Genomic DNA, 27,632 nt, shown 5'->3' with positions numbered 1-27,632 from the left:
AAAATAAGTTGCTTTTAAGCTCCTTAGGTTAAAAGAACTTAGAGAGTGACAAGTTGATTAAAATCAGAACCTTTTTACAGAACCAGAAAGGAGAATATTGTTTTTTCTTATGTATTAATTTAGTACATAAATAATATTCCATTCAAAGTGAAATAAATTATCAGTCTCTGTTCAACTCTGATAAAGTTTTCTGAACCTTAATTCTTCAAAGTCCTATTATCTTAAGTAATTTTTGATAAATACGAACCTAACACTGAGAAAAATGTCAGTGCAGATGAACCTAAGGTTTTTATCTTTTGATTGTATTCCTGTTTATTCATGTTAAGTCATACATTGAATTTAGAGAAAGCTGTTTAAATCAGGGTTTCTTAATCTGGAGTCCTGTGACGTAGAAGGGCATTATTCCTTTAAAATTAACAGAGACTTTGTGTATGTGTGCATTTTTTGTCTTTTTTTCTGATGTAAAGTTTATAGCATTGGTCAAATCCTCAAAGATTTCCATTTGTGGTACCTAAAAACACATGATCATAGTATTTTTCAACTCATCCCATCAAAAGATGAAGTCTGTTTCCCCACTCCTCGAATCTGGGCTGTCCTTGTGAATTGCTTTGACCTTATAAAACGTGGCAGAAGTGACACGAAGTGAGTTACAGAGCAAGGCCTCAACAGGCTTTCCAAATTCTGCCATGGAACTCGGAGATCACTCTGCTGTGAAGAAACCACAGGAAGACCGCCCAACCACCTCATTTTTTTGCAGCCAGTTCAGCTGATGACCCAAACATGGGAGTGAAGCCTGCTGAATGCAACTACTTATATAAGGGAGCCCAGGTGAGACCAGCAGAAGACCACCCAGTCAATCCACGGAATTGTGACATGTAATAAATTAGTGTTGTTTTAAGCCACCAAACTTTAGGTTATGGTATGTGATGTAGCAAGAGATAACAGATACACCAAAAATCTAATACTCCACGAAAAAGCTGGTTTAGAGGCAAAAAGCAAGTTCACCTTCAAATCCTTTCCCTTGACTACAGAGCCTTTTTGACAAATGTGCTAAACAAGGAGTTTTTATCAACAATTTAATGATATCTTTCTTTTACTCTCTAAGTCTAGAGGAGGTAATATTGATTTTCAGAAAAAAAGTATTATTTTACAATATTTTAAAAAATATTTTTGAATTAATTTTTATCAAATAAAAATTATCTATAGATTTTGTTTTCTTTGAAGAAGTCAAAATTTCCAGGATTGTTTTATCAATGCAAGAGCTCGCAGGCCTAAATCCATATTCAATTTCTCAGGGTTAGGCAGCCACTTTTGCAGGTTATGTTTGTTTGATTTCTCCTTTTTCTTGATTTTTCCTCCTTGTTATAGAGAAGTAAGAAATCCTTTGGGGGTAAATTGACCTACACCACTGTAGGAAATAGAGCCCAAAGCCGGGAATTCTTGTTCTCTAGATTGAGAAGCAAAAGAGCTACCTGCAAACCAGGAGACAGCTATTGCACATTGACTGGTAATTGCTTTCTTTAGCTGCCAAGTAAGCTTAATTTATTATTTTTCTTCATCCTAAATTCTTGCAACATCGTCAGTGGAATTTCTTGATCTTCTTTATGTAATATAGAATCTCCAATTTGAACTTTTAAAAGCTTTCATAGGGAAGGATTCTCTCTTAGAGAAATTGATAATTTTATGTTCACTGTGTCTTGACTCAAAAATAATTATATATCTGTATCATCTTTTCTATATCTTCTTTGCCCTATTTATTCCCAGTCTGAATAAATGCACATAATATGAATTTAAATGTGGTCTAACTTAAATAGAAGATGGTCTCAATTCAGTTGTCACTGATGATTTACAGATAAATGGTGTTGCTTTTCAACCCAGGATTTATTCAATTGTCATGTGACATTAAAAATGCTTAGCTTAGCTTTACATGCATTTTCATTAAAATAAATTTTTAAAAAATCCTTCAATAATCAACTCACCACCTGTTTTTCTATTGGAGTTTCATTGTTAATGTCTTGACTGATTTATTATCAGCATAAAAGGAATATTATAATTTTAAGACAAATTTAAATAAAATTTCCTCCAAAAAGTTGAGTGTTAAATTAAAAAAAAAATAGAACTACTTGGTGAATATTAAGTTAAAGGCTAACAATCTGATACTAATAAAATGAAAGAAATAATTGACTTTCTCATAAAGTTTTTTTTCCCCAGGATTTAAAAAGAATCTTGATATTTTACTCTCAGTTTCTAGTGTTCAATCATTTTTCTTAGTAGGTGACATCCTTCCTAGTTTTATTGAACTTCTTCTCCAGTATGCACTGCATGATGAGTCATTTCAATACTAATAGACATACACCAAAATAAAGTGCTTCCTTAGCCTTCTGATATTTTTCTTTCACAATCCCCAACCCTAGTTTGCCCTCCTTGTTTGCTTTCTCCGTTCCTGCTCCAAGGATGCTGAGCATTCCTAGAGTAAGTCACAAAATTATGCAGATACTGCTAATTGTCTTCCTAATGAACAGTCTCCACTTCTTCTTACCAACAGAACCCTGATTTTTTTCAGGGCAGTAATGTGTCTAGCTAATACAATCCATTTCCCAGCCTACCTTGTGTAGTTCTGGTCAATTAGATGTGTGCTGAGAATTACTGGAAAAGTTTCATTTTCCTGATATAGGTTCCACCCACCTCTTATTTCCTAATTCTTCCCTCATCTTCCTGTCCCCAGTGGCTATGAGAAGCTAGAGGTAGAACGCCATCTTGAGACCCTGTAGGATGACCAACTGTCCTGATTTACCAGAGACTAAGAAGGTTTCTTAGATGTGTCATTTTCAGTTTTAAAACTGAGACAAGCTGATTATCCTACTATGAGGTGACAAAGAAAATGAAAGATCTATACTTTGGATGGCAGAAGAGAAAGAGAGAGGGGTAGTTCCTGATGGAGCTGTAGAGCTACTATACAAGCCATGCGATCCAGGCTTTTTACACAAGAGAAATAAGCCCTTACGTATCACACCATTGGATGTGGGTTTTGTTAAACATGCTCAAACACGATCTCTAACTGCACTCACTACCTTGAGAGGCTCTAGTCCCTGGGAAGTGCATCACAGTCCATTTGACTGGTGTCAGCTGCTGTTGTGCAGTGAACAGCCTGTGCAACTCTACGTGGTGACCCCGACCAAAACTATACTTTCCTAAAGTCATGAGCCTCCTAACGTTCCAACAATGATTTCTCCTTACAGACAGTGCTGTTTCTCAGATATACTCCTTCTCAAAATATCTCCAAACCATATGCTCTTTCTTTCTTCCATGTGGTCTCTTAGAAAAAGGATTACTTCTCTTTTTCAAAGTGTACCTCTACAAGTATACAGCTGATTGCTTCTCTTCCCACCTCCTCGGGGCTTTTAGTCCACCTGAATTGATTGAAAAATATTTAGTTTTATTATCCTTTTTTTTTTTTTTTTTGTGAGGAAGATCAGCCCTGAGCTAACATCCGTTGCCAATCCTCCTCTTTTTGCTGAGGAAGACCGGCCCTGGGATAACATCTATGCCCATCTTGCTCTACTTTACATGGGAGGCCACCACAGCATGGCTTGACTAGCGGTGCATCCGTGCGCGCCCAGGATCCGAACCTGCTAAACCCCGGGCCACAGGAAGCGGAGCCCACACACTTAACCACTTGCACCACCGGCCCGCCCCCTATTACCCTTTTTTGATTATAACAATAAATTTGATGGGATTCTTACATGAAAATACGACCCTTGGGTCAACTAGTTTACTTCCATGTTAAATATTCTAGTATTAAAAACAAAATTTTGATTAAATTGTTAATGAGCTTGATCACCTGAATCAATCAAAATTTAGATCTGTCTTTTACTTGTATAAGTTTCTTAATGTGTTCTTAATGCAAATATAAAATGAAACAGAAATGAAAAAAGAAATAGAAAAACAAAAGCTTTTATTTAAGGTTAATGCTAAACAAAAATAATGTTTTTTCTTTCTAAAATTTGAGACAGTCAAACTCTAGGCATTCAGAATTTAAATCAATGTTACTGAGATAACGTGCTTCTAATTTAGATTGGCCCTTGCCCTTCCCCCGACCCACCACCCCAGTTATACATAAAACTTCGGCGGTAAATTGAGAGGGCAGCTTCTGATTCTCATTTATTGTGAGGCAGTATGCTAGAACCAGATGTTTTTATATGTTTGGAAATATCATATGGCTGTCTGATAGGCTAGAGTCAGAGACATCCTTGTTGTATAAAGGTTTATAATGTGATAAGAAATATGCAGTGGAGAGAAAAGACACTTGGAAGTAAATATAAATTCTCATTTAGTCTATATGATCTTAAAAAATTCACTTAACCTCTTTCTCATTTCTCTATTTCTCAAATGAATAGTGTATGTACCATAGAAAACTAGGATGGTATAAATAAAGATAGTGTTTCAGTTCTCCAGAGCTATTTCAATTGCCCAAGAGACTAGATGAAGAGAGGGACAGAGAAATTATATGTAGTATTGGCAGAATACCAGAAGATTTCTTATTTCCATCAGGTAGTGTTTTAGTTATTTATTACTGCAAAACAAACCACTCCACAACTTAGAGCTTAAAATAGCAAGCATTTTAATATCTTATAGTTCAGTGGTTTGACTGGGCTCAGCTGGCCAGTTCTTCCACGGGGCTCACTTGGGGTTCTTTATGAGGTTGCAGTTAATGGTGGCTGGGGCTAGAGTCATCAGAAGGCCCAAGTGGCTGGCTGGGCCTCTCCACACGGCTTCCTTTTTTGGTCTCTCCACATGGTCTCTTCAACAGGGTAGCCAGACTTCTTCAATAGTGGTTCCCAAGGGTGAGCATTCTAAGGCATGACACAGAAGTTGCCAGTCCTCTTCAAATCCAGGCCTTGAGTGGGGATAGTGGCACTTCTGCCACATTTTATTGGTTAATGCAAATCACAGGCCAGACCAGATACGATGCCAGGCAACTGCTTAAGGGTGTAAATTTCATCAGGTTTGGTTCCTTGGGGCATCTTTGGAGTCTAAGACAGGTACCATTAATAGTTGGAAAAAAGGCATAAAAGTATGGCTTCCCTTTTTCAAGACTGTGGAGATCTATACATGTGCCTTTTAGAAAATAATTTAGGGATGGTATTTTCAGTATTTTTCTAGTATAGTGATCATCTCTGACAGGGTGCTAGGTTTCATAGTTAAAAGACTTGGCATACAGTGCTCCTCCACCAATTCAGTTCTAGACTTGGGATTTTAGTTACGTTTTTTTTTCAGAATAATTTTCAAAAAATAAAAAAAGAATTTTCAAAACAGAGGGGGCTTAATCAAAATTGAATGAAAATAAAAGAAATGATCTAGCTGCCGGCCCCAGGGGCGTAGTGGTTACATTCAGGCATTCCACTTGGGTGGCCTGGGAGTTGGAGGTTCAGATCCTGGGCACAGACCTATTCACCACTCATCAAGCCATGCTGTGGCGGCATCCCATATATGAAGTAGAGGAAGACTGGCACAGATGTCAGCTCAGGGACCAACTTTCTCACCAAAAAAAAAAAAGAAGAAGAAATGATCTAATGGAATGATCACATATTAGGCTAACTAAAGAGTGCTAATAACAAATATAGGCACCTGGATAAAACCGATGATTAAGGAAGTTATGAATTACCTCATGGAGGTCATTTAACATCTAGCTTAACAGAGAAAAAACAAAACAAAAACTTCTGAGAAGTTAACCACCCTGCCGTAAGTCTCTGGGTACTGCTGTGTTGTACGACCGTCCCTGCCTACACCATCACCACAGGGAAATATAAACGAGTTCCTTGCTAACATGTGTAGGATGAGAAGCCTGGGACACACAGGAGCCTCTGTGACCTTAGGAAAATGTCTTCTCAGATGAGTTACTCCCACAGACTCTTCATTCAGTTTATTTTTATGCTTTCTACTATATAATATTAATCTTCCAAACTAACACAGCCTAACTTCCAGAGGTTGCCAATGTTTGGAAAAAGAAACAACAAGGCATGGTTCTAGAAGAACAGAGAGACTGAGGACAATAAACAAAATATAAATCTCTCTCATTTACCTGGGAACCTATCAAGTTAATAAACTATGTGTGACAAATCAAGAGATTAATTATATCTAATATTTCACTGAAATCTGATCAAAGAATGCATAGTGGACACAATGAAGTTATGAAAGTCCACCTTGATAAACGTCATTTAGCATTAGGTTCAACTTACTATAATTATACATAATTATTATTGCTATTTTTACATGTGACCATATGACACAGGAGTCAGGAATATAACATTACTAAGTCAGTTTCAGCTGTTCTCAGATATTTAAATGTGGTTTAGAGAATCCTTCCTTAATGACCTTTATCAGGGTGAGAAATCTGATAAAAGAGTGACGGTGACTGTGGTTGGGCACAGGCATTTGAACTACACATAAGAGTATGGAAGAAAAGGTAGGAAAAAGCAATTATAAGAATCCAATAGAGGGGTATATTTTAGAAGATCCTGATTTACTTTTTAAAATTCCTTGCTGTATTTGAGAGGTGGACAAAGATATGAACATCAGATTCATACTATCATGTGTACTGCAGCTGTAATTTTGGGGTCTATTGGGAGTTTTGCTCTATCCAGGAGCCTGAAGGATAAGGTGGAGCATTGTAACCAGCTACTCAATAACCATAGCCAGTGAGTATTTATTCTCCTTGGCTGGTAATTCTGCAAAATCTTATTTTGGAGTTTGTTTAATTTTTTGAAGGAAAGGCCTATACCTTATACATTTTATAAGCAAAAACTATTTTTAGGCTTGTTTGCAAGAACAAGAACAAATACAGCTGGCAACAGTATTTTTAAAATGGAAGGCTTAAATAAGCATTCTTTTGAAAAGGATATTTACGAGGGCAACCACAGCTGGATGTTCCTATCATTATGCTTACTATGTCAATCAAAGACTTTCTAGAGCAGAGGACCACATCAAGTTCAATTAACATGACTAACATGACTTATGCATGTTTGTGTAAACAAAGCACTGTTAGTAACAGTACTATTAAAATAATCTGAATGGGTTTGGTAGACCTTCATACTTATTTCCAGCTTCTGCCATGTTTAATAGTGTGTGAGATGCATTAGCAGTGAACACAGTTTTTCAAATTTGTGGGGAAATCTGAAAGACTGCCAGCAATAACTCTTTTCCGGACTCTTTCCAGATGCAAAGTAACTAACCCCTTCCTTTTCAAGGATAGTATGCAGGATATTAGATGAAAACACCAAAACAGCTTGATATCAGAAGCTAGGCAGCCAACCCCTGGTCTTGGTAATAGTCAGAGAAACTTTCAAGCTTGCTGATCCTGGGAGCTTGGTGTACTAGTCCGGGGCGCCCTGGCCTGCTGCTGCTGTCTTTGTGGGGGTTTTTTTTGTGTTGTTTTTGGTGCGGAAGATTGGCTCTGAGCTAACAACTGTGCCCATCTTCCTCTATCTTGTATGTGGGACGCTGGCTACAGCCTGGCTTGAAACTGGTGTGTAGGTCCATGCCTGGGATCTGAACCTGTGAACCCTGAGCCCCGGAAGCGAGCCCGCAAACTTAACCACTACGCCACCCAGCCAGCCCCAATTGCTGCTGCTGTCTTTGAAATGCATGAACTCACCAGGCTGCCACTTCTGAGAATCAGTGGTAAATGTGGAAGATTAAAGGTAAAATCTATCTGAAATATGTGAAATAGAGACTGAGTCATCCCACAATAGAGCATACAGCAAGTAGGCTGAATGCTTTTGTGCAGTGAACTGAGTTCCTTAATTTTGTGACATAATCTGAAAGACTGCCAACAATAACTATTTGAAAAGTTACTTTGTAAATAACCTGAGTGACCTACACTAGTTAAACTAGAGGACTAAAGTGAGTCCTCTAAACTTTCATAGCACTTCATTTAAAATCATTGCAACTCTAAAATCAAAGTATTTGACTTCTGCAGCTTTTAGGTATTGTAATCACTGAAAACAAAGGCTGCAAATAGGAAGATATTGAAATTTACCTCTACCAATCAAGAAAATAACTGAACATACTCCATGATGAGAGCACAAACATTATAAAAGACTCAGTTTTCAAATTTATGATTGCGCTTTGGAATATCTCAACTTGTGGGGAGAATCTTTTGATGGAGCTGCCGTTTTTAATTGGATAAATTCATGTTTCGTATCCAAATGGATTAAAAATGAGAAGACCTATAATTTTTCAGTATCTAAATTTGATTGAAACCATCAAAATAAACACAAAGAAAATATATATGATGACCTTTCTTTTGTTGACACATTTGTTGAAGGATGTTACTCTGAGTGAGGTTAAAAAAAAGATACACCTATAAGAAGACTTGGGCTGAAAAATTTGTACATTTCAATATAAAGAAATTAAAATTGAGAATATGTTTTATTTATCAGAGTTTGCTTTGAACTTACTAGGTACCTCAGCACTTAGAAAATTTTCAATTAAAAATACTATGGTCAACAGAAGAGCATTCGTTGAAGGTGTCAATAATTTCAAATTTATTCAAATGTGAGGAAGATTTCAGGCAATTTTTGTGAACAAACCAAAAATAAGGAAAACCATGTTTTTAAAAAAAAAATGCACTCTTTGGAAAAATACAGTATGTGATGTTGGAGAAAATATGCTAGAAAATTGATTAAAGTATGTGAATATGTACCAAAAGTACTCTGCTTCTGCCATTTTTAGCATTCAGGTAATTGATAAAAAGAAGTTTTGTAAAATGTTTTATATAAACATATATTTATGTTTATATAATATATGTTATTGTCATTTTTTGGAAAATAATGTTTGAACAGAACTATTCAGTATCTATACTAAAAACAAGTTTCCAGTCAATAGATAAGTATATCCAAGAATTACACAATTGGACAGTTTTAATTATTTTTATTGTCTCTTTTTTGATCTCAAAAAATGTCCTGGTTTGGCTAATAAATGGGTCCACTATATACTGGGCATATATATATATATATATATATATATATATATATATACTTTTTTTTTTTTCCTTCTGTTCAACAGTGGAGATTTCAGAATTTGGTGAGAGGGACGTAAAGGCATAAATTTGGTTGAGAGGAGGTAGAAAGGCCTTAAAAAACATCATAGCTTCATATGAAAAACTGGGAAGATAAATGGATACTTTGAAAACAAAGGATGGCTAAAGCAATCCCAAGTTTCCTTTGCCCTGCAACAACCTCCCCGACTTTAAGAAACTGTGCTCATCCACCTTTATAACCTCCCACTATTCTCAACATAATGCCAAGTGCATAGGAATTCTCTAAGTAAGCGATCATGGAATGAAAGAACAGACACGCTTTACGTGCAGGGAACCTTGCTAAGTGTTCTGAATACAAAGATGTGTAGGGCTCTTCAGAAGTTTTTCTATTAAGGAAAGCAAAAAGCCATAAAAATGAAACATCAAATAAACTTTAAAGCAGAAAAAAAAATTCTACATGAGTCTGAAGATGAATTACTGCTTAGTTATGACTGATATTATTTAAAACAGCATTCCATGATAGTTATCATAAAAAAATAGGCCTTCTAAACCCAAAGTTTCTGTAACTTCTCTATTGAGCAGAAATTATTTTAATTATCGTATTAGCAAATAGTTTAATGAAAATGACAATATTATGTACATATCTCTTATTTAAAATTTTTCTCTAAACATATAATTTTACAACCCTGAAACGGAAGGAGTCAATGACTGTAAAGCTGCACGGCAAACAAGCTAAGGGGTAATTAAAATGCTTACACAAACGTAAATAAAAATTGTAGTTTTTTAAAAATCACTTTCATCTCTTTAATTCTGGAGAAGTTATACTATTCTGCCTTTTTTGCTTGTGTTTTGGAAAAGAACCTCAGAATTCACAGTAAATAAATTAAATATTAAGATCAACGAGCTTCAAATGCCACAGACAGGCTGGAAACGAACAGAATGGAAACGTAAACACAAGCACAAACTACGTGGTTATCCGTTTTTCTAGTTACGCGTGATAGCTACACTTTGAAATTCCTAAAACCAGATGGGAGACTGGCTTAATATTTGGGAAACAAACACATTCAAATTAATGGAGAATGGGAGACGGAGAGTTCATGGTTTCAGCAGAAGTAATAAAATAATAAAGAGAGTACATTTTCTATTCTATCAGTTGACAGTACATTTACTTTCCCAGCAGAAATGTGTAATCTAAATAATCCAGGTCCACGTGACTGCAAACAACTGGCCTGTCTAGTTCAACAGTAACTGCCTGTGGTCAGGCTCTCCAGGGCAGTTCACCTCTGTTCTGCCCTCGACCATGGCCTTTTTCTTCTGTAGTGGCCCGTGCGGGTCATCCAACTGTCCAGAAGGTCAGGGGCCTGAGACCCATCATGACTGCTTTCAACCTACATTTGGAGGCCATGTCTTTTTCACGAGGCAGGTGGGAACGTCGCCCTATACCCCTACTATTTTTATTTTTACAACATTCTTCCCAGTCTTTTCCTTGCTTCTTTTAGTTCCAGGCTTAGAAAGTAAAAGCATCACCGGAACTTAATGGATTGGAAGGGGACCCCGACAACTGAGGCGCAGGACGGGTCTGGAACGGCCTTTTGCGGCAAGGGGGTCAAGGGAAAGGCAAAGGGCAACTCCCCCAGCTCAACTGCCCCTCCCAGGAGCGGATGCGGCCCCCAAAGCCAGCGAGTCCCTCCAGCTTGTAAGACAAAGGAAGGCTCAGGGCCGAGCGCTGACGGGGTGGGTGGGGGCAGCGACTCGCCTGAGCTCGGAGATGTGAGAACGCAGCCCCCGCCCCCTTCTCCGCCCCCTCCCCGAGAAAGGCGGGGCCTCAAGGTCGCCCCCAGAAAGGTCTCCCCGCGGTGCTGGCAGCGGGTCCCAGGCGGCCGCACACGCCCAGGCACGGGCGGCGACGGGCGGGCGCGGTGGGGGAGGGGAGGGGCTAGGGGAGGAGCCAGGGGCGGAGCCGGCGCGCGAAGAAAGGCCGAGCGGCGGGCGGGGGCGGGGCCTGGCCGGGCGGGCGGGGCCGCGGAGTGGGGCGGGGCGGAGCCGGCCGGGTCCGGGCTAGCCAGAGACAGTCAGTGCCCTGACGGCGGCGGCGGCAGCGGCGGCGGTTGGCCGGTGGGGGTTGGGAGGAGCCCGACCGAGGCTGCTGGGGCAGCTGGAACTGGCAGTTGCCGGGCGCCGAGAGGAGGCTCTGGAGCTGGGAGCGTGCTCCAGGCCGGGCGGCGGAGGCGGCTGCAGTTGGAGTCCGGGGAGCGCTGGCGGCGGCGGCGGCTTCTGGGCGAAGCAAGTGTCTGAGGCGGAGAGGCGGCGGCAGCGGCCACGGCGGCTGGGGCCGAGGTAACCGGGGGGCGGCGGCGAGGCCCCTCCCTCAGGTCGGAAGCTCGGGGGCTGCGCTTGGGGTTCGGACCTGACCCACCCACCCAGCCTTTCCAGCCTCCGGCCCCAGACCCGACTTCTCCCCTGGCTCCGCGGTGGGCCGGGCGGGGGCGGGAGCGGCGCGGGGAGCGGGACTCCGAGCGGGAGGCGACCCCTCCTCAGGCATTGGCAGAGACGCCGGGCCCCCCTCCCCCTTCAAAAGACACACCCCGATCTCGGGGCGGGGCGGGTGTCGAGGCGTTCCCAGCCTTCTGGAGAGGGAGACCTCGGTGTGGAGGCTGCACCTCCGACCGTGGCCTCTCCGAGGTGGCCCCCCTGTGGCTCCTTGGGGCTTCTCAAACCCAAGGTGGTTCCCGTCGCTGGGAATCCCGGAGCTCCTTTTGTCTCTCAGCTGAAACCGGAGGCCGGAACTGTAGGCAAACACCCACCAGCCCTGAAGCACCCTCTCCCTATCCCTTTCCTGCCTCGGAAGGCATTCTCCCCCGCAGGCTTTTCTCCGGCCTCAGTAGTAGATCCCACTCCTCACCTCCATCCTAAACCTTCCCCTTTGGCGTAGAGGAAGGAAGGATTCACGTTGTCCTTGTGTTTGGATTTATCATTCATGTAAGATCATCCCTCTCCTCCCCTCTTTTGTTTTTCTTAACTCTTTCCCATCCAGCCGCGACCCTGGTAATCATCCCCTAGATTTTGCAAACTATCAACAAAGAAGTGTGTGGCTAGTGCAGTAAACAGAATCCTTGACTGGCTGGTCTGTGTAAGTTAATAAAGCTTCCTTAGCTGGCGCTATTCTACCAAGCTAGTCGGAAAGACCTTTTTGACCAGAGTTAAGGATGTTACTGTATGTACCTAAAGTCTTTTTTTCCCCCTTCTACAGTGAGGTTTTAAAAATCTAGGGTAACCTGATTAAAATGTAGCTGTTTGGGAAACATAACCGTAGAGGAAGAAAAATACAGAAGGGAAAATGTAATTATGATCTTGGGGTAATTGTCCAACTTTTTGAAAGTGCCAAGGATGAAGTATATGGATTTTGGGGATTACTTTAACTGGTGAATTGTATCCTTTGATAGGTAAGCATTTATTTAACGTATGATATTTTGCACTAAGATATTTGTGTTTGTTTTATTTTACTTATGGAAATTGTTGTTTACCCGGACATCTTAAACTGAGAAACCTGTCAACAGGCTCATTAAGAATCTGCTGTCTTGAAAAAATGCATGTTATGAACGCTTTGAATTAGAAGGTGTTAACGGTGGTCTGTTATTTCTGCCACATAAGAGGCCATAATCTGAAACAGTTCTCTCTCTGGCAGTTGCCCAGATGCCGGAAACTGGCAAGGGCTAGTACTTTAAGTGACTATCCTTCAAGAAGTGTAGGGCTACCTACCTACTGTATAAATGTAATCTCTTTGATGACATTTAGTATAATGGACACCTTTTCTGCGTCTAATTTTCAGATACAGAATTAACGCTTGGAATCCGGAGAAGCATCCTGTACAAATTGAAAGATTGGGCTTTCTCTTTAGGTTTCCAGATGTGTTGTCTCATCTGCATACTTGAAACATCCACGGTCACATAAACTCCAGATGTAACCATGGAGTCATGTGACCCATCATAGGAAAAGGGTTGCCAAGCTTTGGAACCAGGCAGTTTTCCACCAGTTCAACAATTAAACTGATATATTCTCTGCTGGTAATCAAGAATAAAGAGCCAAATAAAGTCACGCACATTCTATTGGCAAGTGGACTCTGAGGCTGTTGAACTTGACTGTAGCTGGTTACTCTGTCATTCAGAGTCAACCTCTGGTATGCAAGTTATGTCCCAATGGATGTAAAGACCTGTGTTGATGTATCCAGCTTCTAGCAAATGTTGAAGATAAGAAACCTATTATGACTAATCCTTGGGAAGAGAAAGTCTGCAAAATGGCTCAAATGAGTTTACTGCAGGGGAAGCAGTTTTACTGTAGGGAGTGGGTTTTCCACAAGCTTCAGCATTGCCTCCAGGAGAAATCTAACTGCTGTAATAGTGCTGTCAACACCCCATCCCTTGTCATGAATTCTGGGAATAATGCTAGTGTTGTCTCTGGAAAAGGAGCTACCTGGGGTGTGTTACTGGTAGGAGGGCCTGGCAGTGGCAAGACAGCTCTATGTACTGAGCTCTTGTGGCCAAGTTCACCTACAAGCTTGCAGAGAGGTTTACATCGCCAGGCTTTGGCCTTTCATTTCTGCAAAGCCCAAGACTCTGATACTTTGTGTGTTGGAGGGTTTGTTAGAGGTCTGGTTGCCCAGATCTGCCGCAGTGGACTGCTCCAAGGATATGAGGACAAGCTAAGGGATCCAGCCGTCCAGAGCCTCTTACAGCCTGGGGAATGTGAGAGAAACCCAGCTGAAGCATTTAAAAGGTAACAATAAGAATGTCATGGTGTTCTGGTCTGTGCAAAAATTAGTGTTTTTCTTTTTTTTTTAACTGTGGGGTACCATTACTACTGCTGTACATTTAGGGATAGTGTGTGGTTGTGAATGCACCTGTTTACTTTGAATATTGAAGGAAACAAAATTTAAGCTTTGTATTGGACAGGATATGAATTAAAACTGTCTTTTACTTGTTTAATAACAGAATATGAAGCACTGCAGAGATTTAATTTTTTTTCAAATTTGTGACAATTAATAATTTATTTACTTTTCTACTATTACCTAGAGTTGGCAAGGAATTTGTTCTTATGATAGAGAAGAACGTGTAGCTGCCTGGAAACTAGGCTACGTTTTCAGGGAGGGCGAACTATACATGGCACTGAATTTAGAGGAACTCGCAGTGTAGAATCTACTATCTTTTTTGTTTATAGTATTATTTCTTTAAATAAGGAAAGTTCTCTTTGAAAGAGTTCATTGGCCATTGAGAATCTGAAGAAAATCTGCTAATGTGTTTTGGGATTTATTCTCCTATCAAGTAAATAAAAAGTTGAGTGATATTTTGAAATATGTGATATTTATAAAATAATGAAAAATTGACATCGTTTTAGTATTTTTAGTGAGTGATACAAAACCAGTTTTTTTCCTCACCTCAATTAAGCATTTTTCCATGGTAAAGGGATTGGTCTAAGAAGTGAGTAGGTTGCTTTTCGGAGTGCTTCCAGATTCAAAATGTGTTCAAGAAAACATGAGTCCTTGAAAATAATTTTTTGCATATCACGTCTCTGCTCCTTGTAAAAGAAACAGGCAAATTGTTATTTTGTGCTTGGTGTTGCCTCACTGCTGCTTGAATTACTCATTTTGCCATATACCTTTCCCCCTCCACAATAAGCAGGCAAAAGTTTATTTCCCAAAGATTCAGGGACACTATGCACTGGAGGTTAGTGTGTATGTGTGTGTATGTTTGTGTGTGTGTCTGTCCCATCTGTCTCTGTGTGCATGTGTCTTTTGGAGTCATGTGAGCAGGCTTTGAATTGCTGTGAAGAGTGATGTTTGTTCTTATGTTGTCCTCAGATCTAATGGTATGAAATCTATGAAATTTGAATGATATTGAAAATATTAATAATAGCAAGCACTGTGTGTCAGTCACTGTTGTAAGTGCTTTACAAATATTAAATCATTTTATCTTCTTGACAATCTTATAAGGTAGGTACTATTACTATTCCCATCTTATAGATGAGGAAAAGGACGCACAGAGAGCCTAAGTAACTTGTCCAAGGTTACAGGCGGGTAAGTGGCAGAGCTGGGATTTGAAATACATGTGTATGTATACAGGTTTATAATCATAGAAGTTCTTTGGAGGACTTGACTGGAAGTGGAGTCGTTTAGAAGTTTGTTTATGTAAAGTTGGAGGAGAGGGGAGTGTGTCACAGTTGTGGTTTCAGTGTAGTTTTCAGATTACTCATATAGGTGATAGAGAGAGTGGTAGTCTAGAAGGATCTATACTGGTATAGAATTCAGACGTGGGAGGGGTTTATTAAAGCTAAAGAGATGTGTCTTTGAGAGGTGTGATGTTCTTGCAGACTTTTTTTTTTTTAATTTTTTGTTTATTGCAGTAACATTGGTTTATAACATTGTATAAATTTCAGGTGTACATCATTATACTTCTATTTCTGCATACATACATCATGTTCATCACTCAAATACTAATTACAACCCATCACCACACACGTGTGCCGAGTTATCCCTTTCGCCCTCCTCTCTCCCCCCTTCCCCTCTGGTAACCACCAATCCAATCTCTGTCTCTATGTGTTTGTTTATTGTTGTTATTGTCTACTACTTCATGAAGGAAATCATATGGTATTTGACCTTCTCCCTCTGACTTATTTCACTTTGCATAATACCATCAGTGTCCATCCATGTTGTCACAAATGGCTGGATTTCATCATTTCTTAAGGCTGAGTAGTATTCCATTGTGTATATATACCACATCTTTATCCATTCTTCCCTTGATGGGCACTTAGGTTGCTTCCAAGTCTTGGCTATTGTGAATAACGCTGCAGTGAACTCAGGGGTGCATGTATTTTTATGCATTGATGTTTTCAGGTTCTTTGGATAAATACCCAGCAGTGGAATAGCTGGATCATATGGTAGTTCTATCCTTGATTTTTTGAGGAATCTCCATACTGTTTTCCATAGTGGCTGCACCAGTTTGCACTTCCACCAGCAGTGTATGAGAGTTCCCTTCTCTCCACATCCTCTCCAACACATGTTGTTTCCTGTCTTGTTAATTATAGCCATTCTGACGGGCGTGAGGTGATATCTCATTGTAGTTTTGATTTGCATTTCCCTGATAGTTAATGATTTTGAACAACCTTTCATGTGTCCGTTGGCCATCTGTATATCTTCTTTGGAGAAATGTCTGTTCAGGTCTTTTACACATTTTTTAATTGGGTTGTTAGTTTTTTTGTTGTTGAGATGCATCAGTTCTTTGTATATTTTGGAGATTAAGCCCTTGTCAGATGTATGGTTTGCAAATATCTTCTCCCAATTGTTAGGTTGTCTTTTCGTTTTGTTGATAGTTTCCTTTGCTGTGCAGAAGCTTTTTAGTTTGATGTAGTCCCATTTGTTTATTTTTTCTATTGTTTCTCTTGCCCGGTCAGACATGGTGCTTGAAAATATGTTGCTAAGACTGATGTCAAAGAGTGTACTGCCTATGTTTTCTTGTAGAAGTTTCATAGTTTCAGGTCTTACATTCAAGTCTTTAATCCATTTGGAGTTAATTTTTGTGTACAGTGTAAGGTAAGAGTCTACTTTCATTTTTTTGCATGTGGCTGTCCAGTTTTCCCAACACCATTTGTTGAAGAGACTTTCTTTTCTCCATTGTATGTTCTTGGCTCCTTTGTCAAAGATTAGCTGTCCATAGATGTGTGGGTTTATTTCTGGGCTTTCGATTCTATTCCATTGATCTGTGTGTCTGTTTTTGTGCCAGTACCATGCTGTTTTGGTTACTATAGCTTTGTAGTATATTTTGAAATCAGGGAGTGTGATACCTCCAACTTTGTTCTTTTTTCTCAGGATTCTTCTACTTATTCGGGGTCTTTTGTTGTTCCAAATAAATTTTAGGATTCTTTGTTCTATTTCTGTGAAAAATGTTGTTGAAACTTTGATAGGGATTGCATTGAATCTATAGATGGCTTTTGGAAGTATGGACATCTTAACTATGTTAATTCTTCCAATCCAAGAGCACGGAATATCTTTCCATTTCTTTGTGTCTTCTTCAATTTCTTTCAGCAATGTTTTATAGTTTTCCGTGTACAGCTCTTTCACCTCTTTGGTTAATTTTATTCCTAGGTATTTTATTCTTTTTGTTGCAATTGTAAATGGGATGGTATTCTTAATTTCTCTTTCTGCTACTTCATTGTTAGTGTATAGAAATGCAACTGATTTTTGTGTGTTGATTTTGTATCCTGCAACTTTACCATATTCGTTTATTACTTCTAAAAGTTTTCTGGTGGATTCTTTAGGGTTTTCTATATATAAAATCATGTCATCTGCAAATAGTGCCATTTTCACTTCTTCCTTTCCAATTTGGATCCCTTTTATTTCTTTCTCTTGCCTGATTGCTCTGGCTAGGACTTCCAGTACTGTGTTAAATAGGAGTGGTGACAGTGGGCATCCTTGTCTGGTTCCTGTTCTTAGACGGATAGCTTTCAGTTTTTCACCACTGAGGATGATGTTGGCTGTGGGTTTCTCATATATGGTCTTTATTATGTTGAGGTACTTTCCTTCTATACCCATTTTATTCAGAGTTATTATCATAAATGGCTGCTGTATCTTGTCAAACGCTTTCTCTGCATCTATTGAGATGATCATGTGATTTTTATTCTTCATTTTATTAATGTGGTGTATCACATTGATTGATTTGTGAATGTTAAACCATCCCTGCATCCCTGGAATAAATCCCACTTGATCATGGTGTATAATCTTTTTAACGTATTGTTGTATGCGATTTGCTAGTATTTTGTTGAGGATTTTTGCATCGATGTTCATCAGTGATATTGGCCTGTAGTTTTCTTTTTTGTGCTGTCCTTGTCTGGTTTTGGTATCAGGGTAATATTGGCTTCATAGAATGAGTTAGGGAGCTTCCCCCCCTCCTCAATTTTTTGGAAGAGTTTGAGAAGGATAGGTATTAAGTCTTCTTTGAATGTTTGGTAGAATTCACCAGGGAAGCCGTCTGGTCCTGGACTTTTATTTTTGGGGACGTTTTTGATTACTGTTTCGATCTCCTTACTGGTGATTGATCTATTCAAATTCTCTACTTCTTCTTGATCCAGTTTTGGAAGGTTGTATGATTCTAAGAATTTATCCATTTCTTCCAGGTTGTTGAATTGGTTGGCATATAGCTTTTCATAGTGTTCTCTTATAATCTTTTGTATTTCTGAGGTGTCTGTTGTAATTTCTCCTCTTTCATTTCTGATTTTACTTATTTGTGCCTTCTCTCTTTTTGTCTTGGTGAGTCTAGCTAAAGGTTTGTCAATTTTGTTGATCTTTTCAAAGAACCAGCTCTTGGTTTTATTAATTTTTTCTATTGTTTTTTTGGTCTCTATTTCATTTATTTCTGCTCTGATTTTTATTATTTCCCTTCTTCTACTGATTTTGGGCTTGGTTTGTTCTTCTTTTTCCAGTTCCTTTAGGTGCATTGTTAGATTGTTTATTTGAGATTTTTCTTGTTTGTTGAGATAGGCCTGTATAGCTATAAACTTCCCTCTTAGAACCGCTTTTGCTGTATCCCATAAATTCTGGCATGTCGTATTTTCATTTTCATTTGTCTCCAGGTATTTTTTAATTTCTTCTTTGATTTCTTCGTTGACCCAGTCGTTGTTCAGTAGCATTTTGTTTAATCTCCACGTATTTGTGGCTTTTCTGATTTTCTTCCTATAGTTGATTTCTAGTTTCATACCGTTGTGGTCAGAAAAGATGCTTGGTATTATTTCAATCTTCTTAAATTTATGGAGACTCGTTTTGTGGCCTAATATGTGATCAATCCTGGAGAATGTTCCATGTGCATTTGAAAAGATCGGTTTTTGGATGGAATGCTCTGTATATATCGACTAGGTCCATCTGTTCTAGTGTATCATTTAAGGCCAGTGTTTCCTTATTAATCTTCTGTTTGGATGATCTATCCATTGGTGTAAGTGGAGTGTTAAAGTCCCCTACTATTATTGTGTTACTGTCTATTTCTGTTTTTATGTCTGTTAATAATTGCTTTATATATTTAGGTGCACCTACATTGGGTGCATAGATATTTACAAGTGTTATATCCTCCTGTTGGATTGTTCCCTTGATCATTATGTAATGCCCTTCTTTGTCTCTTTTTACAGTTTTTGTTTTAAAGTCTATTTTGTCTGATATGAGTACTGCTACCCCAGCTTTCTTTTCATTGCCATTTGCATGGAGTATCTTTTTCTATCCCTTCACTTTCAGTTTGTGAGTGTCTTGAGGTCTGAAGTGTGTCTCTTGTATGCAGCGTATATATGGGTCTTGTTTTTTTATCCAATCAGCCACCCTATGCCTTTTAATTGGAGCATTTAGTCCATTGACATTTAAAGAAGCTATTGATAAGTATGTACTTACTGCCATTTTTTAACTTCTGTTTTTCTCAGTGTTTTAGTAGTCCTTCTCTGTTCCTTTCTTCTTCTATACAGAATTGGTAGTCTCTTTAGTTTGACTGAAAGCTCTACTCTTTAACTCCCCTCCTCCCTCATTTTATGTTTTTGATATCATATCTAACCTCTTTTTTGTGCATTTGTATCCATTACCCTCTTATCATGGAAATAAATAATTTTTCGTATTTGTGGTCTTCTCTTTTGCACTTAAATCAGTCCCTTTAACATTTCTTGGAGCACTGGTTTCTTGGTGACAAACTGCTTTAATTTTTGCTTGTCTAGGAAATTTTTGATCTCTCCTTGCATTTTGAATGATAACCTTGCTGGGTAGAGTATTCGTGGCTGTAAGTTTTTTTCTTTTAGCACTTTAAATATATCATGCCATTCTCTTCTAGCCTGTAAGGTTTCTGCTGAGAAGTCAGCTGATAGCCTTATGGGGTTTCCTTTGTATGTAACTTGACTTTCTCGTGCGGCTTTTAGGATTCTCTCTTTATCTTTAATTCTGGACATTTTGATTATGATGTGTCTTGGTGTGGGCCTCTTTGGGTTTATCTTGTTTGGGGCTCTCTGTGCTTCCTGTACCTGGATGTCTGTTTCCTTCCTTAGGTTAAGGAAGTTTTCATCTATTATTTCTTGAAATAGATTCTCTGGCCCTTTGTCTCGCTCATCTCCTTCCGGGACACCTATAACACGGATATTAGTGCACTTGATGTTGTCCCAGATGTCCCTTAGACTGTCCTCACTCTTTTGAATTCTTTTCTCTTTTACCTGTTCAGCTTGGGTAATTTCTTCTAGTCTTTTGTCCAACTCACAGATCCGTTCTTCTGTATCCTCTACTCTGCTTTTGAGTCCCTCTAATGAATTTTTCATTTCCAGTATTGTATTCTTCATTTCTGATTGGTTCTTTTTTATATCTTCCATTTCTTTGTTGACATTCTCACTGAGTTCATCTACTCTTCTCCCCAGATCAGCGAGCATCCTTAACACTCTTAGTTTGAACTCTCTGTCGGGTAGGTTGCTCATTTCTGTTTCACTTAGTTCCTTTTCTGGGGTTTTGTCCTGTTCCCTTACTTGGAATGTATTCCTTTGCCTCCTCATTTTGCCTCTTTCCCTGTGCTTTTGACTACGTATTAGGTAGGTCAGCTACATCTCCTGCTCTTGGATATGTGACCTTATGTAAGTATGCCTTAGGAGGCCTGCCGTGTGCTTCCCTCAGTTCTCAATGTTCCAGGGGTAACCCCTATGTGGGCTACGTGTGTCCTTCTTTTGTGGCCTGTTTGCTCTCCCTGTAGGTGCCCAGGTTGGCCGAGTTATGCTCTTAGCCAGCTGTTGTAATGCTCAGCTGCTTGTAGTTGTTGTGGGCCCTTCAGTCTCTTTATCAGGTGTGGGGAGCCCCAGCACAGTTGGCTGCAAGTTCTAATAGCACATTTGTGTTGCAGTATTTCTTTTAAGTGAGTAGGCCCCCAGCGTGGCAGGTTGTTAGGCTCAGGGGCTTACAATTGCTATAAGCCTCCAGCCTTTAGGTCTCTTGTCAGCTCTCTGAGAATTGCAGCTGGGTGGGGCTGGCCTCAGGCACGGGAGCACCCAATTGTTTCAGGCGTTGGAAGGTGGGGCAAATCCCCTATGTGGGTCTTTAAGAAGCACAAGTCTTCTGCAGCTGACAAGCCCTGCATCCCACAGGTCCACACACACACTCAACACAGTCCTGCCCCGTGTGCGTGCCCCGACCTCCCGAAGCAGACCCAGTCTCTCCACGGCGGGTGTCCCACACTCCACCACTGCCCCACACTCTCCACCAGCTCCTTGTGCAGGCCCTGCCCTGTTGAAGTCGGCTCAGTTGCCAGGCTGCAGAGAATCCAGTCACCAATCTGTGCAGGCCCACAAGTTGCCCGAGGGCTTGTTGTTGGGTGGGGCCAGTCTCTAGGGTGGGCTGCCTCTTGCAGACTTTTTAATGTATAAATGCAGTCCAGTAAAACTCCGGGCAAGCTGTTATCTTTTGCTGTTAGCCATCAAAATCAAGGCTACAACTGTTGATATCATTCTTAAATTAATGAGGAAATCTGTTGGTGGACGCCTATGGTACAAATATGAGATGCCAGGTTTGATGGACAGTGTTCAATATGGAATCACTGTATGGAATCAATAAGGTAGTCTTGAATATAAAACTTTACTTTTTAAGAGACTTCAAGTCTGTACATAAACAAGTCTTTTCATTTTGACTTACTGCTTTTTCTGAAGATACTATCACTAGTTGAAGAGCTGAATTTTCATTTCTTGTAAGTAATTTCGTAAGCTATTTGAATTTGACACCTTAGAAAACCAGTTTCAAAGAGCTTAGTCTAAGTTGAACGTAATCTAACTAAATTATGTAATTATACAATTCATTTTATTGAAATTTGTATGTAAATTTCTAATACCTTTAAATATTTAAAATCATGTCTGATAACTGTATATTTTTGATATATTCTGATACTGAGCAGATCTTTCTCTACAGTATCATAGGTTTCCTGAAAAAGATCTTTCTACTCAGACGGTCCTCCTATAATTTTTTTTTCCTGTGTTAATTTTAGTTACTAACTGAAGGGAACTGAGAAGCAAATAGAACTGTATGTAAAAACCACAGCAGTACTGATTTTCTGATTGATAGAAGGAACTAATCATTTGTATTCCCATCTATACTTTGGTAGGAAAAACCTAGTTTTCCTACTTTGACCATTTTGGTGCTTTTAATCCCCTACTGGATCTTTCAAAAACCTGAGTTACTTTCTTCATTAAAGTAGTCATTAAATAAAAGCGGTAACTTTGGTATTGGCACAACTGTTTCTGATAATTTATAGAGATACATTTCCTCTAAGGCTGTGAAGCCATAATGCAACCATAGTCAAATGCAAACATGAGAACGCAATTGAAAGTTAAAAAGAAATATTTTTGCCTAGCCTATGGCATTAGGTGATCCAGGCCTCTAGTTTTGGACAAATAGTTAAGATTTTATTGTAAGTTCTATTAGTGATTGACTGACTTGTTAACTCTTTAGAGAATGTTAATAGGAATGTATTTTACTTAAATAGGAATAAGTATTCCTATTTGTTTAATAGGAATGTATTTTATTTTATATTAGGCGGCATATGTAATTCAACAGGTAGACAATGGGGTAAAAGATAATTGTTTTCAAGGAGTTACAATATTTTGAGGGAGACAGATGGAAGTAGCTACTTATAACATGATGGGAGATCAAGTCATTGTGTATTGTTATTTTCGTAATACCTACCACTTGATAATATTGATGGTTTCATATATTCATATGTGAAACAATTTAGTAGTAATAGAAAATTAATTGGTAAGGAAAAAATCTTAGTTCTTCACAGATCCACGGAGCTGGGGAAATTGCAGAGTGATTCAGTAATGAATACTTTTTATCCACTCTTGGGTTTTACTTCCCTTAATGATACCAGATAGAATATGTAGTACTATAAGCTAACTTCTTACATGAAGTCATATAGCTAAGTGGTAACTTGTTAATTACCAGTCTATTGAAATTAGGTTTTCTTGGTGATAATTAAAAGAAGAGCGAGAAGGGGCCGGCCCAGTGGCGCAAGCGGTTAAGTGCGTGTGCTCCGCTGGGGCGGCCTGCGGTTCGCCGGTTCGGATCCTGGGCGCACACCAACGCACTGCTTGTCAAGCCATGCTGTGGTGGCATCCCATATAAAGTGGAGGAAGATGGGCATAGATGTTAGCCCAGAGCCAGTCTTCCTCAGCAAAAAAAAAAAAAGGAGGATTGGCAGATGTTAGCACAGGGCTGATCTCACCAAAAAAAAAAAAAAGAGAGAAGAACTTCATATTACTCTAGTTAAATATTGCTCCTTTCCTTCCCTTCTGACATGGTATAGTGTACTCTGTTGATTCTTAGATTTAGTTGTCGTGAAATGTCTTCAGACATTCATTCATTCATTCTTACAGCAAATATTTATTGAGAGTCTTTTGTGTTTTAAGCCCAGTTCAGTTGGAGATATTTTTTGAGAACCTTCTGTGTGTTAGGTAGAGTTCAGCTGTAGATAAATTAGTGAATAGAACAGACAAAATGCCCTGCCTTCATGGAGCTTAAATTCGTACACTGATATTGATCTTATTTCCAAATACTTGTTAGAGTGTTCATGCAACACATAAACATTTTAACACTAATAGAATTATATGATCTGCCAAAAGGAATGATGAATGAAGACACATTAATTTCTTTTTTTTTCCCCTATTTTTCTTTCTTAACTGAGCTATTATTATTACATTTTAGAATATTTTTTTCCCCATTTCTGTTGGTGGAACTAAGTTGATGAGAATTACATTTTTCCTTGTTTTGGGAAGCAAAAGCTGATATCTTTCATTCTGCCTTCCGCTTCAGGCTTTTATTGCAAAACTTTGTATATTTGTGTTGAGTTGTCTTGAGTTAGTGTTAGAGGTAGAGTTTCCTAGCAGTCCTATAACTATAAAACAAATTCTATATGTTTTTGACAAGGCATCTAAGTTAGGGAGGTGGTGGTTTTAGGTCTTGGGACTGATTTAGAAGCATTACTGAAGATGGTTATTTCATTCAACCAGAAACTCTTTTCTGAACCATACTGTCATGATCCTTTAACCCAAGAGTCTTTTTGGAGATTTAGATGATGTGGAGCTGGGAAATGCAAATCTTTGTTCTTGCTTGAATATCATTTCCTAACTTTTCTTTCTGGTTAACAATCTGCAAGACCAGGTGTGAATTTTCTGTGATGTTAGTTTTCCCGAGTTGAGTAAAAAGATTTTGTTCGGTGTAATGTTGATAGGAATTAAACATCTTCAGGGTTACCACGAGTTATGAGTAACTGGAATAAAATTGTGATGAAGAATTAAGGATGAATGACTTGAGACTTTGAGAGTTTAGCAGAAAAGTTGTGTTAGTTGTAAAAGGCAACAATGGCTTGTTGGAGAAGGATTGGGAACTGGAAGACTGAACTCAGACATTTGTTTTTTATGTCAAATAGGAATCCTTGAATGGTGATATCTTCTTAATCTTTTCACTTCCTTCTCCTTGAATATTTATAGTTCTTCACTTGCATCTCTTTAGATATTTAGCTTCATTTGTAGTTATTTATGCATATATCTTGTATCTCCTCTATTAGGCGTATGCTTCGTCATGACAGTATTCATGACTGATTTTTTTTTTATATTTACCGTAGTGCTTTCACCAGCATTTTGCATATAGTAAGTGCTAAATGGTTATTGTTTGAATGAACAGTGCTGCTTACCTATCTAGAATATGTTTGAAACTAATTGAAGGACAGCTGAATCTCTTGCATAAGAAAGGAAATTGAAATGTTATATCATTTAGGTCGGTTTTAAATGCAGACTAGACTGGTATAGTGATTATTAATTTATTAACCTGCTGTCTGCTCTTTAGCATGTATGAATATGGCATTGGTCCAGCTAGCTTTAAGTGCCCGAATGTCTATCTTCTGTCTCAACCACCTCCAAATATTTTTGGCAAACTCAGCAAAGGGACTAAGAACCGAATGGGACTGGAACGTGTGCTTCCTTCTTGCCCTCAGTTGTGGGGTATTTTCAAGGCAAAATATTCTCTTTCCATTATCTGTTTTATATAACTAATGCTGTGTAAGATAAGTGTCATTATCTTTCTTAAATGGTTATTATCAGATTAAAAGATTTTGTAAAAGTGTCTTCACTGTTCACATTTTGAATAGAATAAATGAATCAATATAATTTTCATAATCAAAATTCTACATTTCTTTTGGTCTAAGATTGTCACTTTAAACTGAATTGTCTGTTGTTTCCGACTTTTAACTATGTTATCTTTAGTTTAAGATGGACTTCCATTCATTCAAACCCTCCTACTTTCCTTTCCTAAACTCTTTCTACCCTAGATAGTCTCTGTCTTTTATACTTCCTATCCAAGTGCTGCTTCTTTTGGTTCCTGATACTCCTTGTCATTTACTGAACCAGTCCTCAGCCTTTAATCACTTCTGCTATAATGGCGTAACACATGGCTCCATGTTTATACTGTTTAACATCAGCCACGTTCTTAGTTCTGCTCGGCCATGCTTTTATATAACTCAGATTTTTTTCAGACCAGAGAGAGTAAAGTGGTGCCCTATAGGTTGAATATGTTTTTTACCCAATTCAAGAAATTTTACACACATATCCAGATTTTGATTTTTCTTGACAAATGCTGGGAATTTTGTCAATTAGGTTCTCATTCCTTTGAAGCAGTAATCTGGCGGAGCTGAGTCAGCTCCTGTCTTTGTATGGGGCTTACATGCTCTAATTTGATCCAGTCCCCCCACTCCCTGTTATTCTATCCCAAAACCACTTCATTTGTTTATTTATGCCAGCTTGGCTCCTATAGGCATGTTCAAACGTGAACACGTTTCCTATTTCTCTGAAAAAGAAAAAAAGCTATATTTTTTTATCTCCCCCCAAATTTGCTTTTGTATTATCTCACATCTGTGTATACAAGTGCTACTACTTCTTCCCTGTCACCTCTTTTCTTCTTAACTTACCCAAGTATGGCTTCTATCTCTACATATTCACAGAAGGCTGTTTATGCAGAGTAGCTTCTGAACTCACTGCTCAGTCTAGCCTTAGATGATGTATTTTAGCACTTTTTTCATTATTTTTACTCTCTTCCTTTCAGAATCTCCTGTCTGACTACATTCTTTGGTGGCACTTACTGTATTTTCTCTCTGGATCTTTGTCCAACAAAACTTACTTATATCTGTTCTCTTTATACATATTCCTTCAATAATTTTATTTACTTACGTGGCTACTGATGCTCATATCTAATATGATAGCAATCAAATCTGCCTCAACAGCCTTTATCTTTGTTCTGATCAACATATATCTTTTCACTGGAGTGTCCCTCACTAACCTTCCTATATTCAAACTAGCATCTCTTCCAGCATTTCTATTCATTGACTTATTCATTCATTTCTTAAACAAATGTTCAGCACCTGCTGTGTGCCAGCTATGTGCTAAGTGTCAGGGCTAAAGTGGTGAGCCAAACAGGACACAGTTAAGTGGGGGGAAATACATTGAACTAATAATCACAAAAATAAATGTAAAAATGCAGCTTTGATAAGTACCAAGGAGGAGGGACACAGGATGGGAAGAAAGCATGAAATTTGATCGTTATCTGGAATTCTGGGAAAACTGACTCTCTTTATCTAAGTTGTTCCATAATTATTCTTACTTCCTAGACTCTTTGTACTTAAAAGTGTAATTTTAAGATCAAAAATATTGGCATCACCTGGAAAATTATTAGAAATGCAGAGTCTATGGTCTACTGACTGAATCTCCCTTTATTAACCAGATTTGTATGTGAATCCTGTGCATATTTGAAGTTTGAGAAGCACTGCCCTAGGCTAGATTGTAGAGTTTTCTTGACTATTTTCTATTATATTACTCTATTCTAAGGTATTTAATCTTTTTCTTGGACTGTTTCTTGAATTCTTTTACCCTAATCTAGAATTTCTATTCATCTACTCATAGTTGGTCTAATTAATTTTAGCCTCTATATTCTAATTCATTTTGCTCACAGTTGGCCAGTTAACCATAGTAAAACAGTGCTTTCTTTAGGTCGTTCCTCTGAGCCTGTGAAAACCTACACAACAAATTCAAATTTCTCTGCTTATCTTTAAAATCTCTTGATAATTTAGTTCTGCTCCATCTAAAGTATGTATCAGATTTCCATAACTTCACCAGAGCACATTAAGCTCATTTATTCTTTCAAGAGATATTTTAAGCCTATGAGACAATGTTGAAGCTGATAGGAGATATGAATAAGTAAGAATATTCTTATTTTTCTTAGTGGTAGTAAGAACTTCATATGTATAATAAGGATATGGACCTTTTGTTTGTTATATATGTTGTAGATTTTTTTGTGTAGTTTGTTTTTTAGCCCCTCACTTTGCTTTTAGCAATTTTGCTGGTTTTTAAAATTTTATGAAGTAAAATAAATGATTACCTATTTTTCTGCCCTTAAAAATATCTTTGAAGTGCATTCTGGTTGGTTGCCTGTCTTTACCCTGTAGTTGTTCTAGTGATGTCTTTGACCATACCTTATTTTAAAACCAATTTCTCTCTTTTCTGTTATCCTAATCTC

At 38.6% G+C, this 27,632-nt stretch overlaps 1 protein-coding gene across 2 annotated transcripts in view; it reads left to right on the top strand.

Moving 5' to 3' along the window:
- Nucleotides 1-11,144: 11,144 nt before the first annotated feature.
- The window catches only part of ANKRD50 (ankyrin repeat domain containing 50), a 52,669-nt gene continuing 36,181 nt past the window's right edge, over nt 11,145-27,632 (top strand). The window contains exons 1-2 of one of the 2 annotated variants that reach the window (XM_058550023.1): nt 11,145-11,377; nt 12,870-13,813. In XM_058550023.1, coding sequence (XP_058406006.1) covers nt 13,302-13,813 — 512 coding nt within the window. In that variant the 5' untranslated portion in view covers nt 11,145-11,377; nt 12,870-13,301. Of the gene's footprint in view, nt 11,378-11,571; nt 13,814-27,632 lie in introns of those variants that run through there. The other variant, XM_058550024.1, reaches the window with a different exon arrangement.

Source organism: Diceros bicornis, chromosome 11 (genome assembly GCF_020826845.1).
Source record: "Diceros bicornis minor isolate mBicDic1 chromosome 11, mDicBic1.mat.cur, whole genome shotgun sequence".
Classification (NCBI taxonomy): Eukaryota; Metazoa; Chordata; class Mammalia; order Perissodactyla; family Rhinocerotidae; genus Diceros; species Diceros bicornis.
The sequence above is the reverse complement of the archived record's forward strand: the minus strand, read 5'-3'. Positions and strand labels throughout refer to the sequence as shown.